Below are 15,475 nucleotides of genomic sequence, written 5' to 3'. Positions count from 1 at the left end.
TTGGAGATGATAAAAACTTAGAGAGAATGCGCGTCTTTCCAGCCGCTCGCTAAGCAGACTGTCGTTGGAGATTTCTTTCACAAGTGAGTTTTGTTATGTGTATGTATAATCTATCCAGACATGATTGTATGCATTGATTGGTTGTTATATGAATATTCAAGTTGTTATGTCTACAAACTGCAATAAAGTCTTTTGAAACTTGAATATGTTCGTATGTTTTTGTATTCCTATGTCAAAGGGAAGTAACTCTACTGTAGTGGTGTTCATAAAAGTTTGTTTCAGTAGTCCATACCTTTCACTATCCAAACATTTTTTATGAAAAACAGAAGTGTGGGGATTAACACGGAGTGACTGTACCGGTATACCGGCAATAGCGTTCTAAAGTTGTTGATACATTTTCAATTAAAATTGACGAATATGCATTTGTGTTCATGGTGGTATAAATATTTGTCTTGTTTGTTACAGTTTATGAAGAAAAACAGATCAAGTGCCAAGCTAATTGACAAGGCACTTTCAACAATGGTTCCTTTGGAGAAATATGTCAAGTCCAATACTTTCAGCAGCTCAGGATATCACATAGGTGTGTATGTTGCCCATTTGATTAACATTTCCTATTGCACACCATTGATAAAAAAATATCCATTTTGATCAATTTGACTATCAGATTCTGTTAGCAACACTGGAAGCGTTACCAAGACAACTCCTGGAGGAAGGAAGCTGAATTAGGAGTCTTGAACAATCAGGACTACCCAATCACGGTTTGACATTGTATAATACATGATAAAGTCCATAATAGAAAGAATTGTAGCTGAATTCCCTTTCTGTTTCCAAAATTATCAAATTAACAAGCAGTTACCTTGCAATGTGACAGTGCTTAGCCATCTGTTGTCACAGTAAGATATGATAAGATAAGATAAGACTTTATTATCCACATAGGAAATTTGGTTTACATTCAAAAGAACTCTTGAGCATGTAACGTTCATAAAAATATTGCACTGACAGTATTAAAACACAATAGTAATATTAAGATTTACAACAATGATGTACATTATAAACATAAATACTACACAGTTAAAGGTTAAACATACATGTACAAAGGTTTATTATTATTATAATATTAAGTAAATTCAGCTATATATTTACTCACTCACATGACACATCCTCTCGTGGCCACTGCCTGTAGTCACCTGATTGTCCACTCTGTCCAGTCAAAGCCAATCAGTATCCAAGCCCAGCTATTGTGTTTGTATTACAGTCCAGGTGCTATCATGTGAGCTGCGCTTTAATAGCCCTAGCATCCAGCTTAACTTGTATCAATTCAGTCTAAGTAAACTTATCCTCAGTACTTTTCGTTACACTCCACCACTGAGTCTAACAAAACCTTATGGGAGGTTGCGTCAGGTAACCTTTGAGATTGACCAATCAGAACACAGCTTACCACATCGCAAAAGTGCACATTCGCACATCCCTTATGAACTTTTTATTTCGAAAAGGTTCGTACACGAACGATTCCGAATGCTATTTAGCGTACGATCGCTTCCGGGTGATGCACACGGCGTACATACTGCCATGACAATGATGGGTAAACAGTCGCTGAAAATAGTGTTTTTGACAATATTCAAGGATGTTATCTTGCGGAAATATTAGCTAATGATAACCATGTCAACAGAAACCCCAAAGCGTATATACTGCAGGTCAAATAACTGTCTTATATGCAGATTTTTGTTTGTGGAGAGATCTGTGTCGGTGACCTGAATATTTCGAAAATCCCTCTGATCCATAAATAGTAACCATTGTCTGATTGGTTAAATCTAACTAACCGTCTTGCATTTGATTGGACTGTCATTGGTTGCTCAAAGGTTACCTGACGCGACCTACTAGGTTTTGTTATACTCAGTGGTGTAGTGTAACGAAATACACTGAGACTAAGTTTACTTAGACTGGTATAAATTGTGTTTATTACAAAAAAATGGAATTTTCTCATCAAATTCTGATAAAGGCTGCATAATACCATGAATATATATTATGTATTTTGAATCATTCACAACACAGTTCTGTATATGATTGCCTAATTTTCAGATGCCGAATTGTTTGTTGACAAAAGTGGAATGCCAAAACCATATGACACATCAGTTGATGACCCAGAACTTCATAGGTAATGTTATCCTATTAGTGTGATACAGGACAACAGGTTTGGGCATGCTCCGTCTGTCAGAAAATATGATTGACAGAATGTTGACATCACTTTTGTTCTTTAAGTGATAAATATGTTGAACAAGTTTAAAAACCTTTATAAAATTATGTTGTACAAAGTTACAGCCCTTGTCAATCTGTTGCACTGTTGATGCAAGGATGATGCTTTACATGCACCGCTGTGACGTACACGTTTATTCAGTGTGAACGGATGATCAGCAGTTGATATTTTAGAGATATACACCCTGTCTTATGACACTACACACCAAAATGGGATGTAGTTTGGATGAAAACTTTTGATGAAAGGATAGTGGGTATAATCTCCATGGAATTAATATGGTGAATGAGTTTGAATTAGTACTGGTCTTAATCAACCAGTGGTTGTCGTAAGAGTTGACTGGGATTGCATGAATATTGCTAAAAGCGGCCTAAAACCATACTCACTCACTGATGGCATCAGGTGGTCAGTCTCGCCGACTTGGTTGACACATGTCACTATTTTCCAGTTGCATAGATAGATGCTCATGATGTTGATCACTGGATTGTTTGGTCCAGACTTGATTATTTACTTACCTCTGCCATATTGCTGAGTGTTCCATTTGACAAGCAAACTAGACACCTGAATTTGTCTAAGATGTGGTAAATCCGATTTGTTCAAGAGTTTCAAATCAGATTTGTTTAGGTGGAGTACTGCATGAGTTTATATGTTTGCAGGGTGTGTATCCTAGTACAGGACTACCTAGACATGACACTTCATGACATCGCCCCCACGGGGCTCCAGGCTATGAAGGCACGGCACCTGTCTCTCCTCGGCTACAAGGTGGTGCAGGTATGTCCATGGGGGTCACCTGTGGGGATACCAGGTTAGATCTGGTCCCCAGTAACTTGTACTGATTGCATGAGGCGACTGAATGGGTCAGTTCAGCATGGTGACCTAGATGACTGCATGTCATCTAACCCTGAGGGTGTGGTTTGTTGGTCACAAAATTCATCATGAATTGCTTAGTCCAGTCTTCTGTTCTCCATCACGTTGGTAGGGGTGGTGGGGTTGCCAAGTTAAAGCATTTGCTCTTCATACCGAAGACCAGGATTCGATTCTCCACATGGATACAAAGTGTGAAGCTCATATCTGGTGTCCCCTGCCATGGTGTTGCTGGAATATTGCAGAAAGCCGCATGAACCCAATGCACTTGCTCACTCATCCCATCATGTTGGTTAGGTATTGCTGAATTGTATTACTGACCCACAAGCTTTTACTCTTTTTCAGTCTATGAAAACATATTTGTCTGTTGAGACGTTCTTGAGGTTTGAGACTTCACTTCTCAAAAAGGGCAGTGGTCTAGCCTCATGATTGAAGCATTTGCTCATCATGCCAAACGACCAGGTTCCATTCCCTGTGTGGGTACAATGTGTGAGGCCCGTTTCTGATGCTCCCCAGCATAATGTTGCTGGAATATGGCTACAAACGAGTAATACTGTCATTCACTCACTCACCCATTCTCAAAACCATGAATACAACACAGAAATAGTAAAACAAGGATATCACAAAATACACACAAGTGGTTTTACTGCATGTATTACAAAACTTGTTATTGAATGTGACTGCAGGTGTCCTACACTGACCTAGCAGACAAGAACACAGTTGTGAAGACGGTACAGTACCTGCAGTCGCGACTCAAGGAGGCAGTTGGCGCATCACAGCGATACACACTGGGGGATGGACAGCGTCAGTCAATATAAGTTGTTGATGTCACGCTGAAGGAATATGACATGGACTTGCTTTGTTATAGTGGAAGAGTCCAAGCCATGGGCAGTTTTAAAATTTTTTGTCTCGCCACAGGCTTGTAACAAAAGATTACTGGAATGAGGTACCAAGCCACAAAGTTAAAGGGGTCCTCATTTTATATTAAAAGCATCCACTCTATGTAATGTTGAAAACCCGTCAGTGACAGAATGTCACCCAACTGAAAGAATAGTAAGCCTTTGTTGTGACCTGTTTGTCTCTCATAAACATTCTTTAGAAACCGCTTGTCCAGTGAAGCTAAAACTATTCTTAGTGTAAATTTCCTCGACACTAACTAACTCAGTATTTTGGCATGGTTCTCCCTTTGATACCCATGTTTTGTTCAATTTGTATGTCACTAATCAGAAATCATGCTGAAACTTGTGAATAGCAGTGAGGACAGCAATTATTTTGTGTGAAACATTTTTAATTGTTCACTGCCTACTCAGGTGACTGCCTATGGCACTTCTTCTGTTGTTAATATTCATGGTTCAGTGAGAGTATGTAGCATATACTACACCACTGAACATTGAACTTTGAACTCTGTGCCCCATGTTTCAAAGTGAGTTGGAATATTTGCCACAATTTGCAAGAATATATTGTATATAAGAGGCTGGTAATTTATTATTGAGGGGAAGATCACTGCTCCACTGTGTGCTGTAAGTCCACTTGAGATCAACTTGTTTTGTTTCTCATTTACTCTAAATGATCTTGGCCCTGTTTCTCAAAGCTATCATAGCACCACGATTGTCATAAGTCCATGTTACAGTAGAGGAGTTAGGACAGTTTAGCACTACGATAGCTTTGCGAAACAGTGCTCTGGTGTCCATTTCGAGTTGAGATCAAAGAGAAATATGGCTACCATATTTTGGCAGTTTGATGACCATGTACTTGTCAGTCCTTGAAATTCATGCTAACCCAAGACCTGCACTGAGAACAGGCAAATATCAAAAGATGTAGTTTCTTGTTGGCTTACAGCATTTTAGAGTTTTTATTCTGAATTAGTTTTCAGTGCTTTGGTTTTGCTGCAAATCAGAAACTAAATAAAACCGATGGAAACTTCAAACATGGTTAACACTTTGAGCCTTTCAAGTAGAACTTGACTCAACTTGTTGTTAACAATACAGCAATTAGGACTTACATCATACTAACTGGGCCTGCCACTTTGCCTGGCAGAGTGCCCCTTTAACAGTACAGGAAAGTCCATCAAGTGACCCATATAAATGATGGTGTGTGTCAGTTATGGAAATTGTCATTCAGTCACTGGTGAGTGGCTCAGTAGGTCATGCTTTGATGAGAAATGTGGGTTTGCACCTGGAAACACACACTAGTGCATTGTTATTGCCCCATTACCACCTTTGTGTTTGGTGAATGTATATGCATTAAAGAATATTTATGAACTGTTCATATTTATTTGCTTGTGTTGTTGATTTGAAGAAAGTTGTAGAATCAAAGTGACACTAGATGCATCATCTGCTGAAGAGTATAACAGTCCACTGCATATATTATTATATTACCGATGTTTTGCAAATGTAAATCGACTGAAGGGAGATAACTCTAAATTTGTTTATCTTGTGTCATCTGCAAAATCTAGTGATGGCTACAAACAGCTTTCTCTCGCTTTCCAATACATGTAAATAGATTTTTGACAAAACTTTCAAGTGCAGTCACTGTGAATATTAAGAAGGGGAATTAAACTACAGCATTTTTTATATTACCTGCTGTCCAAACAGCAAGATGCATGATTCACGATTCACACAGGTTGACTGAAATGTAAGATCCGATACCCATGCTTCAAACAGTTCAACATTAACATTGAGGTGTTCAGTAAGATAAATACGTTGTTCACTGGTCCCTCGGGGCCCATTGGCTGGTGTACCCGATGTTTGTTTATGTACCCTGAGGCCTTTGAGCCCTTTGATCATCAAGAGTACATCAACCTACAGTAAAGTTCACTTATAACGTACACGCTTACAACGAATTGCCGGTTACAACGAACAAATTCAGAAGTCCCGACTGCTTTCCTATATGTTGTTATGAATTAACTACCGTATACACCGAACACTGATAGTACGAATTATCTGTTACAACGAACAAATTGATGAGCCCTCTGTGCTATTTCACGCGTTAATTGACGTGTTTATAACGAACAGCTGATCCGAATCCACTCGCGTGTCGTGTCATCTCACGTGTCACCAATTAGCTTGTGAAAACAAACAGGCTTCCTCACAGAGGATCAAGGGAATAATAAAATAAACTTACCTGTGAAATGTTATCATTTATTTAATCTTGTGAATCTTGTTGACATTGTCAAGGCATAAATAGTGATCTGGGAAGTCTTTCTTTCAAGTCAGCATGGAAGGACTTGTCACGTAAACGTAAACGGTAAAGCTTGACACAAAATATTTTATTTTCTCTGTGAACATGATCTTGTCTCAAACCACTGGCGTGGTGACGATTCTTGGTAATTTCCGAATATTCACAAACATTCCCGAATCGCTTAGAATGAACTTCGCTTACAACAAACTGAAAACAACAGTCCCTTTGAGTTCGTTATAAACGAATATTACTGTATGTCCCCCTCCTGACCAGTGAACACTTTATGTAGTAATTGGTTGTCAGTAAGTGGAATGAGTAAAATCTTTCTCATAAACAAATTGTTATAAATGCCTTGCCATTATGAAGTTGTATGAAGTAAAACTGAAGATGTGCAAGTTGGCAGTTGGTTCAATGTGAATGTGTTGTACACACAAATAAGTTGCCATTGTGAAAATATTTTCAGGCAATACATGACTGTTTGAGATGCTTTCAACAGGGATGAGAATTTTCCACAGATCTGCAGAATTTCTTGCACTGGGTTCACTCCTGTCAATCATCTAAGTCCGAGGAGAAAAAACCGAGCTCATTTTCCTCTTTTTTTTTTTCACTCATACCCATTCCCATCCCTGCATTAAGCAGTGTCTGGTCACTTTGATTATTGAACCAAGTGTGAAAGAACATTTACTCACTCATTTCAGAGATCTGCCACATTTTAGTTGTCCATAGAGACTACAAGCAAATACATGTAGATGCGTTATACAAAAGCCAAAGGGGGACAACTCTGCACTACACATTGTAACACCTTATCTTGCCCAATCAGACTGTGTTGAGCCATTGGTGCAGGACTGCATTCTTATTCCGAAACTACTTTGATGAAAATGCACAGTGCCATTTGGGAAGTGGTCAAATGTAACATTATATTTGTGATTACGTCTTATCCGTACAGTACAGAGTAGTATTACTGTTGGGTTGAGGTGACCATGCTTGTCATAAGAGATGACCAACGAGATCAGGTGGTAAGGCTCGCTGACTTGGTTGACACATGGCATTGATTCCCAGTTGTGTAGATCAATGCTCATGTTGTTGATCAACAGATTGTTTGGCTCAGATGCGATTATTTACAGACTGTTACGATATCCGGGGTAATAATATGCTTCCTTTGACTGTTAGCGCTGTGAGCATTCACCTCGTGAGTGGAGTTTGGCACATTATAAATGCACATATTATTATTATTATTAAGGCTGGAATATTGTTGAGTAGAGCGTAAAACTAAATTCACTCACTTTGTTGGGATGAGTCCCATCTGCGATTTAAACCCACACCCACTGAGTCGGTCATCCATCTAAAATAGCACTCACAGTTACCATGGCTTCCACACAGATGAAGTCGGTCAACTAAAGGTTTAGACCACTGACTTTGTGTCTGAAAGGTATGAAATACACAATGCCATGGGAGCTAAGTTCAAGCAAGCAGTGAAAAATAGGACAAAGGCGGAGATAGCTTAATACAGTTTAATCACAATGTTTGTGACTCAGACAATTACTGTAGCAATCAGTAACTTGAAATACATGGTACTATAAAATACACATATCTGTACACAGCATGCTAAAATACTTTGGTGGTACATGTAACACACAATAGTCCATGTTCTCATGCAGCGCTGGTCTTGACACCATCAGCATAAGAGAAAAAAGACATGTCACCTTATGTTAATACAAATATTTTGGTTTTAATCAGACAAAAGCAAAATAATGCGTGCACATATAATTCCATTAGAAAACCAGAGAGGATACAAGCCATGGAGAAACAGCTCACATACCTTCATGCAAGAAATTATAAATCAATATCCTTTCTCTGAAAATGTCAAAATTCAGATCACACATTCCATTTCTAGAAACTTATTTATTAGAAACAAAAACATACTCCCTATAAAAGTACATGTATTTGATTAGATCTAGAATGAAGCTATATTGTCTACTTTGTTAAAGAATGAAAAACTTTCACCAAAAAGATAATATATGATACTTTGAGAAGCATGAAAATTTTGAACTATAAAGCAATTCATCTAGTATGAAATAGCTTGGTTTTCCATCATCAGAAAATATAAAGAGAAATCAATAAATATCAATAAATTTTTAAAGACATACAAAAGAATTCCTGTCCTTGCATATATTACTCACTGATGGATATTACCAACTGTTGTCTGAGTTCACTACACAGTGTTTTGTCCAGATGTGTTGAACAAAGCATGAGTGTATCAAACTTGATCTAAGTGGTCCTCTTGACTTTGAAATAAATGTAGTTTACCGCATATTAGTTTCAGGGTCTGTGTGTGAACTATATCGAGGTCTTGCATGAAAATCCGCAAAACACACCTCATGATTATGCTGTTTATTTATCAACCAACTAAATAATGTCTACATAAAATTTTGTCTGATGACCGTGCAAAATGAGATACATAATAGCAGGTATATACAACAATACATCAAATATAAACATCACTGTACAGCCTTTGATATTCATGCTAGTCCACTAGCCCAAGATAGCTCATTTGCTATGTGCCGAAATGTAACAATCTATTGCAATCCAATCCAGTCAGTGAAAAAAGACAAACTTATAAGGCTGAATGTAGCTGTAGCACTGGACAAATGATTTCTAATTATTATAATGAAGTTGTAATGTGGCTGCAGTAATGCTGATAACATGAAATCATGAAGTCACTCTTGGACATTTGCCACAATCTAGACTGGAGAACAGCACTCTTTACATGAATGTTGATCTTCACAATCTGGGCCTTTCTGCAAGTATGGGCTGCTGAAGGCCTATCATACCCCAAACTTTCTAAAGTAAAAAAAATCTGAGTATTAAAGAGACACATTAAATTTGCATAAAAATACGGACAGGAAATCTGCTTGATCTGTTGATAATCACTGTATCAGTGATGTAAATTAATGAGAAATGTATACTATCCCCCAAAGTGATCGCAGTTGATCCTAAATCCTAAATATATTCCACTTGCCCATGGATACCGGTACTATCGTACTTACAGTGGACTAGTAAATGAGGGAGTGAGTATGTCTTTTAGCCATTATCCAGGAATATCTCAGCAGGGGATACAAAAAATGGCCTTAACAAATCACCACCATGTGGTGGACAGGGTGGCATGGTATGAGTGAACACACTACCCACTGGTATACCCAAACATACCATTCAGAAGAATGACATGTGTCAGAGCCAAATTCCATTCGTGTTGAATCTTTTAATTCCAAACTTAACATGGTTATTAGGTATTTTCTAGCCTTTTGTCTTAAGCCTTATTATTCGATATCATTATTACCAAGATATCATTAGCACTTTCCATCAGAACATAAGCTATATCTACTATTAACATCAGACAATGTCAGACATCACCTGTGGCACTCCAACAGTATTTGTATCTTGCTGTGCAATGCACTGTATAATGGGCCTATGGCCTCTCTACTGCAGTAAAGTCATTCATACTCAGTAGCTTAAACCTTCAGAATGATTTGATGTAGTAATTCACTTTAATCACTAGACTTCAAGTGTCAGGTTTTCGGTGCTCAATACAACGAAGCACAAACTTAGCATATATCACAAACAAATCTTACTAAATTAAGGCATGGATAAAGTTATGGGAAGCTGACTTGACTTCATTCAACCAGAGTCTACACCCTTCTCCACAGCTCTATGAACTTTACTAGATTCTAATGACCTAAACAGCTGCTGTTGAACACTCAATATGATATGCAGCATGTTTGTTTGTTTGCTTGTTTGTTTGTTTTTTTGTTTGCTTGCTTGTTTGTTTAATTCCACTCTCAGCAATATTCCAGCTTCATGATGACACTCTGTAAACAAACATTTTTGGACCATACATGATGGTCTTGTGATCAACATACTTGCCATAGCTAAGGGTCATAACTATGTAAAACATATACCTGCTTGGACTAAGAGTTACTCCCCTCTGACATACTACCTTCATCCAGAATAATCAGCATCACTATTGGGGAAGTTTACAATCAGTTTACAATGTCGTCTTAGATGAGTTACCTCCCCTTGACTGAAGACAGTGATTCATGAATGTTTTGAATCGTTACAGCACTATTTCATTATGTATAACAAATGTGAATAAATATTTTTATCAAAGCTTGTTGCATAATCAGATAAATCAATCCACACATTACAAAGAAAACAGAGGAATGTTACCATGACAACACTGCGTCTCAATATGATTCACCAGGAGAAGGAATAGTTCAGTTTAAACACCCCTACTATTAGTCCTAGTGGAATGATGGAGTATATCATATAATGCATAGCAATAAACTGTTAAAAAAGACAGCCTCAGGCAAACTTGAATCCTTACAAACCAAACCATCATATAGATATATTTGCACTTTGAGTGTACATATTATGATTTAACATAAAACAACATTGAATATATCCTCCAACACGCTTCATTTGCATCTTGAGTTTCATTTATTTCAAAAATAGATATTACCATTTTGCATACTCCTCAAGGAGTTGAGAATGACACATAAGCGCATACTATCCTAACTGGATTCACAGAGTATTGAGTGAGTTTAGGTTTAAGCCTCTTTTGGCAATATTCAGGCAATATCATGGTTGGGGACACCAAAAATGGGCTTCACACATTGAACCCATGAGGGGAAGCAAACTCTGGTCTTTGGAGTGACAGGCTAATGCTACAACCATTAGGCTACCCCACCGCCCCTCTTGGTGCACTGCTCTGAGCATTACGTTCAGTTATGGAAATTGTAGTAAAAATATGCAGACTGTTATTGTTATCCCTCAACAATTGGCCCTATATTGCAAATGCAAGGGTAGGATGTCATATTTCTTACAAATACAAGTTATATAGAATTAACTAGTCAACAACAACCCTGGCAACCTGAATCACTGACATATTTTTTGTTGGAATGAAGGTGTACTGGTCAACATAAAACAACTTGACAACAGGATATGCTCCACAAATAAACACATCACATAAACAGTACGCAGTATAAAACATGAAAAAGTGTCAAAAAGCTTCATCTTTCTCTGCTCCTGCTATTAACTTTACTATATGATCTGGTGAAAAACATGTCAATTTCACTAACTAATTATAAAATACAAATATAGAAAGTGTAAAAATAAATCTTTCCAGTCACCAACCATGGGATGGTCATTAAGCTGTGGTTTTCTCCCACAGGTGTTACGATGTATTCCTAAAGCTTCAACAACATTTGCATATTTCTTACAATTTTTTAAACTACATGCATATTTAATAAAAGAAAAATCAGATTGCCTCTTCATCACTGAGTTTCTCTATTATATAATTCTCTAAATCTAGTATTTGTTGTGTTATATATATAAAAAAGATATTCTGATCAATATCTAGCTTTTTGGTAAAACATGTTCGTTGCATCGCACAGGACAATAAAAGATCTTGTTACGGGCAGAGCAATCAGCGCTCTGGTAAAACACAAGGAAAGGTCAGTAAAAGGTCATTGCATTCCTTGTGAATGTGCATCTTCACAACTAGTTTCTGCATGTGGAAAACCATTTGGAAACTGGGCTCTGTCTATACATGCTTCTTGTTTAGTCCTCAACCATCAGTAACTAAGTGATTCAATCAGTGTCAATCATAATGTACAAATTAACGGCAAAAAATATCTTTACGGCAGAAGAATGACAAGGAGTGCATGTATTTCATGCTTAAAATACAGACATCATGTGGGTGTATGTACAAAGTATCTGTAAACAAAATAGCATGAGACTCTCTTGTCTCCCATAGGAGTATTTTTTCAATCATCACATATCCTTCAACTTGACACAGTGGCCTTCACTTCATGACCTCTGGTTTAAGGGGTCAAGGTCATCTAAGGAGAAATCATCTGTTCCTATTGAAAGCCCTCGACTGAAGCCAGTCTGAAACACATGAGTCAACATTACAATACTATTTTCCCGTACATGTATTCCTATTTGCTAATAATAGTAGTTGATAGTTTTACAAAACATTAAAGCTGAAAAAAAAACTATAGCTATTACAATCTTTCTGTCATCCCAGTGGATAGGGAACAGCAACTTTAAACATGTGTTTATCACAGAATGCATAAACTGAAAAAAATAAACAAACAACAAAGAGATTTCTTGAAAGAAATGGTCTTTTATAGAAAATATCTGCATGGTACGACCAACTGCGGAAAGTATTCTGTATTGGCTAAAAATTCCACTAGCATACCTGTAAATCTAACAGTTCCTGGTCAACATTCTGGATAGCTCGGTCCAGCTCTGAAGTCGATGGATTGAACGCTCCCATGCCAAACGGATCTGATGACGAGGCGGCTCCCATGGAGGTCGGGGAGAATGGGTTACCGCTAAATCCTGCAAGGAAACACGTGAGTTTTATAGCTCTATCAGCAATATTTTAGCTTAATGTGAGGATAGGATTAAGGCTCACAGGAAGAGGGGCATTCCTTCCTAGAAATACACAAGCATGGGTATGATACTGATACGGGGGCGCATACAGCTTTTACAAAAACAGGTTACATACTATTGAGAAAGGGGGTGCACACTCCATTTTCACAAGTTTCAATGGTCATTTAATAAACTTTCAAGACAAAAGGGGAGTGTGGGGGGTGGCGTGTGCCCCTACCCACCCTACTCCCCTCTGAAACCATCTATCCTGACAAACTCTGGACCTCACTGCACAAAGTGATCCTAGCCTCCCTAACTCTCTTTTGTCAGTGTTCAAGAATTCAAGGTCACGAATATCTGAGAGACTGAAGTTTTAGGAACACAAGTTATGATCAAACTTGCACTACGATCAAATTGTGCAACAAGACATAGAATAGTAATAAAGCCTGAATTTATGACGTGTGACAAATGGCAAACTGAACAAGCGTTCAAAGAACTGGGAAAAGACACTGATTTTAGCAACATAGCAGTATTATACAAACCTTTCTGTTTCTGTGAGGCTGCAGCCGCCACACCCTGAGCTGCAGGCTGGGTGTGACTTCGCGTCCTTGTCGACGGGGGCGGGGGTGACACTAAAACATACATATCACCTTGGTGTTGACAATAAATAGAGGAATGGAGACAGGTAAAACAGAATGATTGAAATAAAAGATACTTAAAATCAACAGAGCCACTTTCCATGATGCATTTCCACGAAATGAATCAAACTAAATATTTTAAGATATTATTTTTATACACATTACACATGTCACATGAAATTTCTGTTATTACAAAAACAAGCCACAGCATCAGCTGGAAACAACTGAGCCTATATTCATCTGGGATCAACGTAGGCCACACGTAATGTTTTTTGTGTTATTTTAAAAATAAAACCTGACAACATACATAGGGGAGTAGGTTGAGCAGAGTTCTGTCGTTGGGCGCCACCTGGTGTGGTGTTGCCATTGGTTCCATTAGTGCCGTTTGTCTGTGATGATGGAGGGAAGTCATCAAACACAAGATTCTCCAGACGTCTGCCTACTGCTGACTGAGACTGCCAACGACAAACAACAGTTTGATAAAAATGGACTAACTGGACTAAATAAAATAAATAAATAGTCCATTTGTAATGTGAATTTCTCAACACATAATGCATGCTGGAAAACTTATTTTAATCCTGCCCTGTGTGACTTTGAATTTTGGGGTGCTTTGAGCATGCATCATATGTAAAGAAATGTGCATTACAAATGGACTATTTATTTGATTTATTAATCAATACTAACAACACCAATTAGTATTTTTACCAATTTCTAATTGACTCTTTACAAAGTCATTTTGTGGAAAATAAACTTCACCAAAAAACTGTTATGTTGTATTCCATATACCATTCTTCTAAATACAAAACTGACAAATCTTTGTTTCATTGTAGCATTTGTCTTAGAAGGGGAGTCTTTTTTCAAGTGCCTATAACAGTTTCATTTGTAATGCTTAAAATGTTAAAAGTACCTATTCCACACAAACATGTGAGAATTATCATATGATAAATACAAAGTCTGTGTCATGTCCAGCTTTTTCTGGGTTAGCCTGGTGGTTAAAGGGCTGGCTTGTCATGCCAAAAAGCTGAGTTTGATTCCCCATGTAGGTACAATGTGTGAAGCCTATTTCTGGTGTCCCCGATGTGATATTGCTGGAATATTGCTAAAAGTGGTGTAAAACCATACACACTCACTCACATCAGCCTTCTGATCGAAGACAAACACTTAGAGATGTGCTACACTGATGGTGTATTCCATACTTTCACATGCCGGAAAGAACTCTTAACACTGCCAATAATATGAATTGTGTTAAATATAAATATAATCAAAGTGTCTTGTCACATAAAGAATTTTTTTTTGTTAATCCTGTCCTAGACCAAACAATCCAGAGATCACAAGCATAAGTGTCGATCTTCACAACTGAAATACAATGGCATTTGTCAACCAAGGCAACAAGCCTGATCTGCCAATCCCGTTAGTCACCTCTTACAACAACCATGGAATGACAGCTGAACTTCTCAATTTATTGAGTAGTGTTTTCCCATTACTTTAAACAGCATACAATACTCAATCAGTCATCCCAGTCAGCTAGGATATGTACAGCAGAGTTTTCATAGTCAGAAAACAGCTTTACAAAAACTGCCAGGCACTGCAGCTCACCTTCATCTGTAGTGATCAGTATCAAAATTTAACAAGACAGTAGTACTTAAGAAAAAACTATGCCACTACTGACATGCTTCCTGCATAAACACTGAGACCAAGAGTTCTACCAAATGTGACACCTGTAACTACAAGTCTACATTTAGTGCTTTGTTACTTGCACTGGTGCAACCCAATTTACAAAATGCAACCAAGTTATTAATATTTGATTGGGTAAATAAACATTTAAAATTCAATAGCATATTCTTTCATTTCATAATGTAGCAAAAGCAGTGCAACAGGAATTTGGTTGCTACAAATAGGTTTTAATTTTAGGTTGCACCTAGTACAAGACATTTAACATCCTGTAAATCGAGCCCTGAACTACGTTCTGGCAGCATTTGCAAAAATCCGTTAGAAATATATGTTTGCAATCCAGGAACAGCACTGCATTACAAAACAGTTAATTTACTTGAAACAAAGTGTATTGGGGGCTTTCTATACCTTCTAGGGTGAATTAGGTGTAGCATTC

General features: G+C 37.7%; 2 protein-coding genes across 12 annotated transcripts in view; one reads left to right on the top strand and one right to left on the bottom strand.

Moving 5' to 3' along the window:
• LOC137298431 (FAST kinase domain-containing protein 4-like) overlaps positions 1–5,383 on the top strand; it is a 29,702-nt gene extending 24,319 nt beyond the window's left edge. The window contains exons 4-7 of one of the 2 annotated variants that reach the window (XM_067830696.1): positions 466–580; positions 2,080–2,155; positions 2,908–3,022; positions 3,802–5,383. In XM_067830696.1, coding sequence (XP_067686797.1) covers positions 466–580; positions 2,080–2,155; positions 2,908–3,022; positions 3,802–3,933 — 438 coding nt within the window. In that variant the 3' untranslated portion in view covers positions 3,934–5,383. The remainder of the gene's footprint in view (positions 1–465; positions 581–2,079; positions 2,156–2,907; positions 3,023–3,801) is intronic. The other variant, XM_067830697.1, reaches the window with a different exon arrangement.
• A 2,409-nt stretch (positions 5,384–7,792) lies between these two features.
• LOC137297943 (PTB domain-containing engulfment adapter protein 1-like) overlaps positions 7,793–15,475 on the bottom strand; it is a 78,828-nt gene continuing 71,145 nt past the window's right edge. For all 10 annotated transcript variants that reach the window (XM_067829942.1, XM_067829944.1, XM_067829943.1 and 7 more), the window contains 4 exons: positions 13,676–13,823; positions 13,273–13,362; positions 12,555–12,697; positions 7,793–12,241 (listed from right to left, as the gene is read on the bottom strand). In XM_067829942.1, the coding sequence (XP_067686043.1) occupies positions 12,161–12,241; positions 12,555–12,697; positions 13,273–13,362; positions 13,676–13,823 (462 nt within the window). In that variant the 3' untranslated portion in view covers positions 7,793–12,160. The remainder of the gene's footprint in view (positions 12,242–12,554; positions 12,698–13,272; positions 13,363–13,675; positions 13,824–15,475) is intronic.

This window comes from Haliotis asinina, chromosome 10 (assembly GCF_037392515.1).
Source record: "Haliotis asinina isolate JCU_RB_2024 chromosome 10, JCU_Hal_asi_v2, whole genome shotgun sequence".
NCBI lineage: Eukaryota > Metazoa > Mollusca > Gastropoda > Lepetellida > Haliotidae > Haliotis > Haliotis asinina.
Note: the sequence above shows the minus strand (reverse complement) of the source record. Positions and strands in the feature narration are given on the sequence as shown.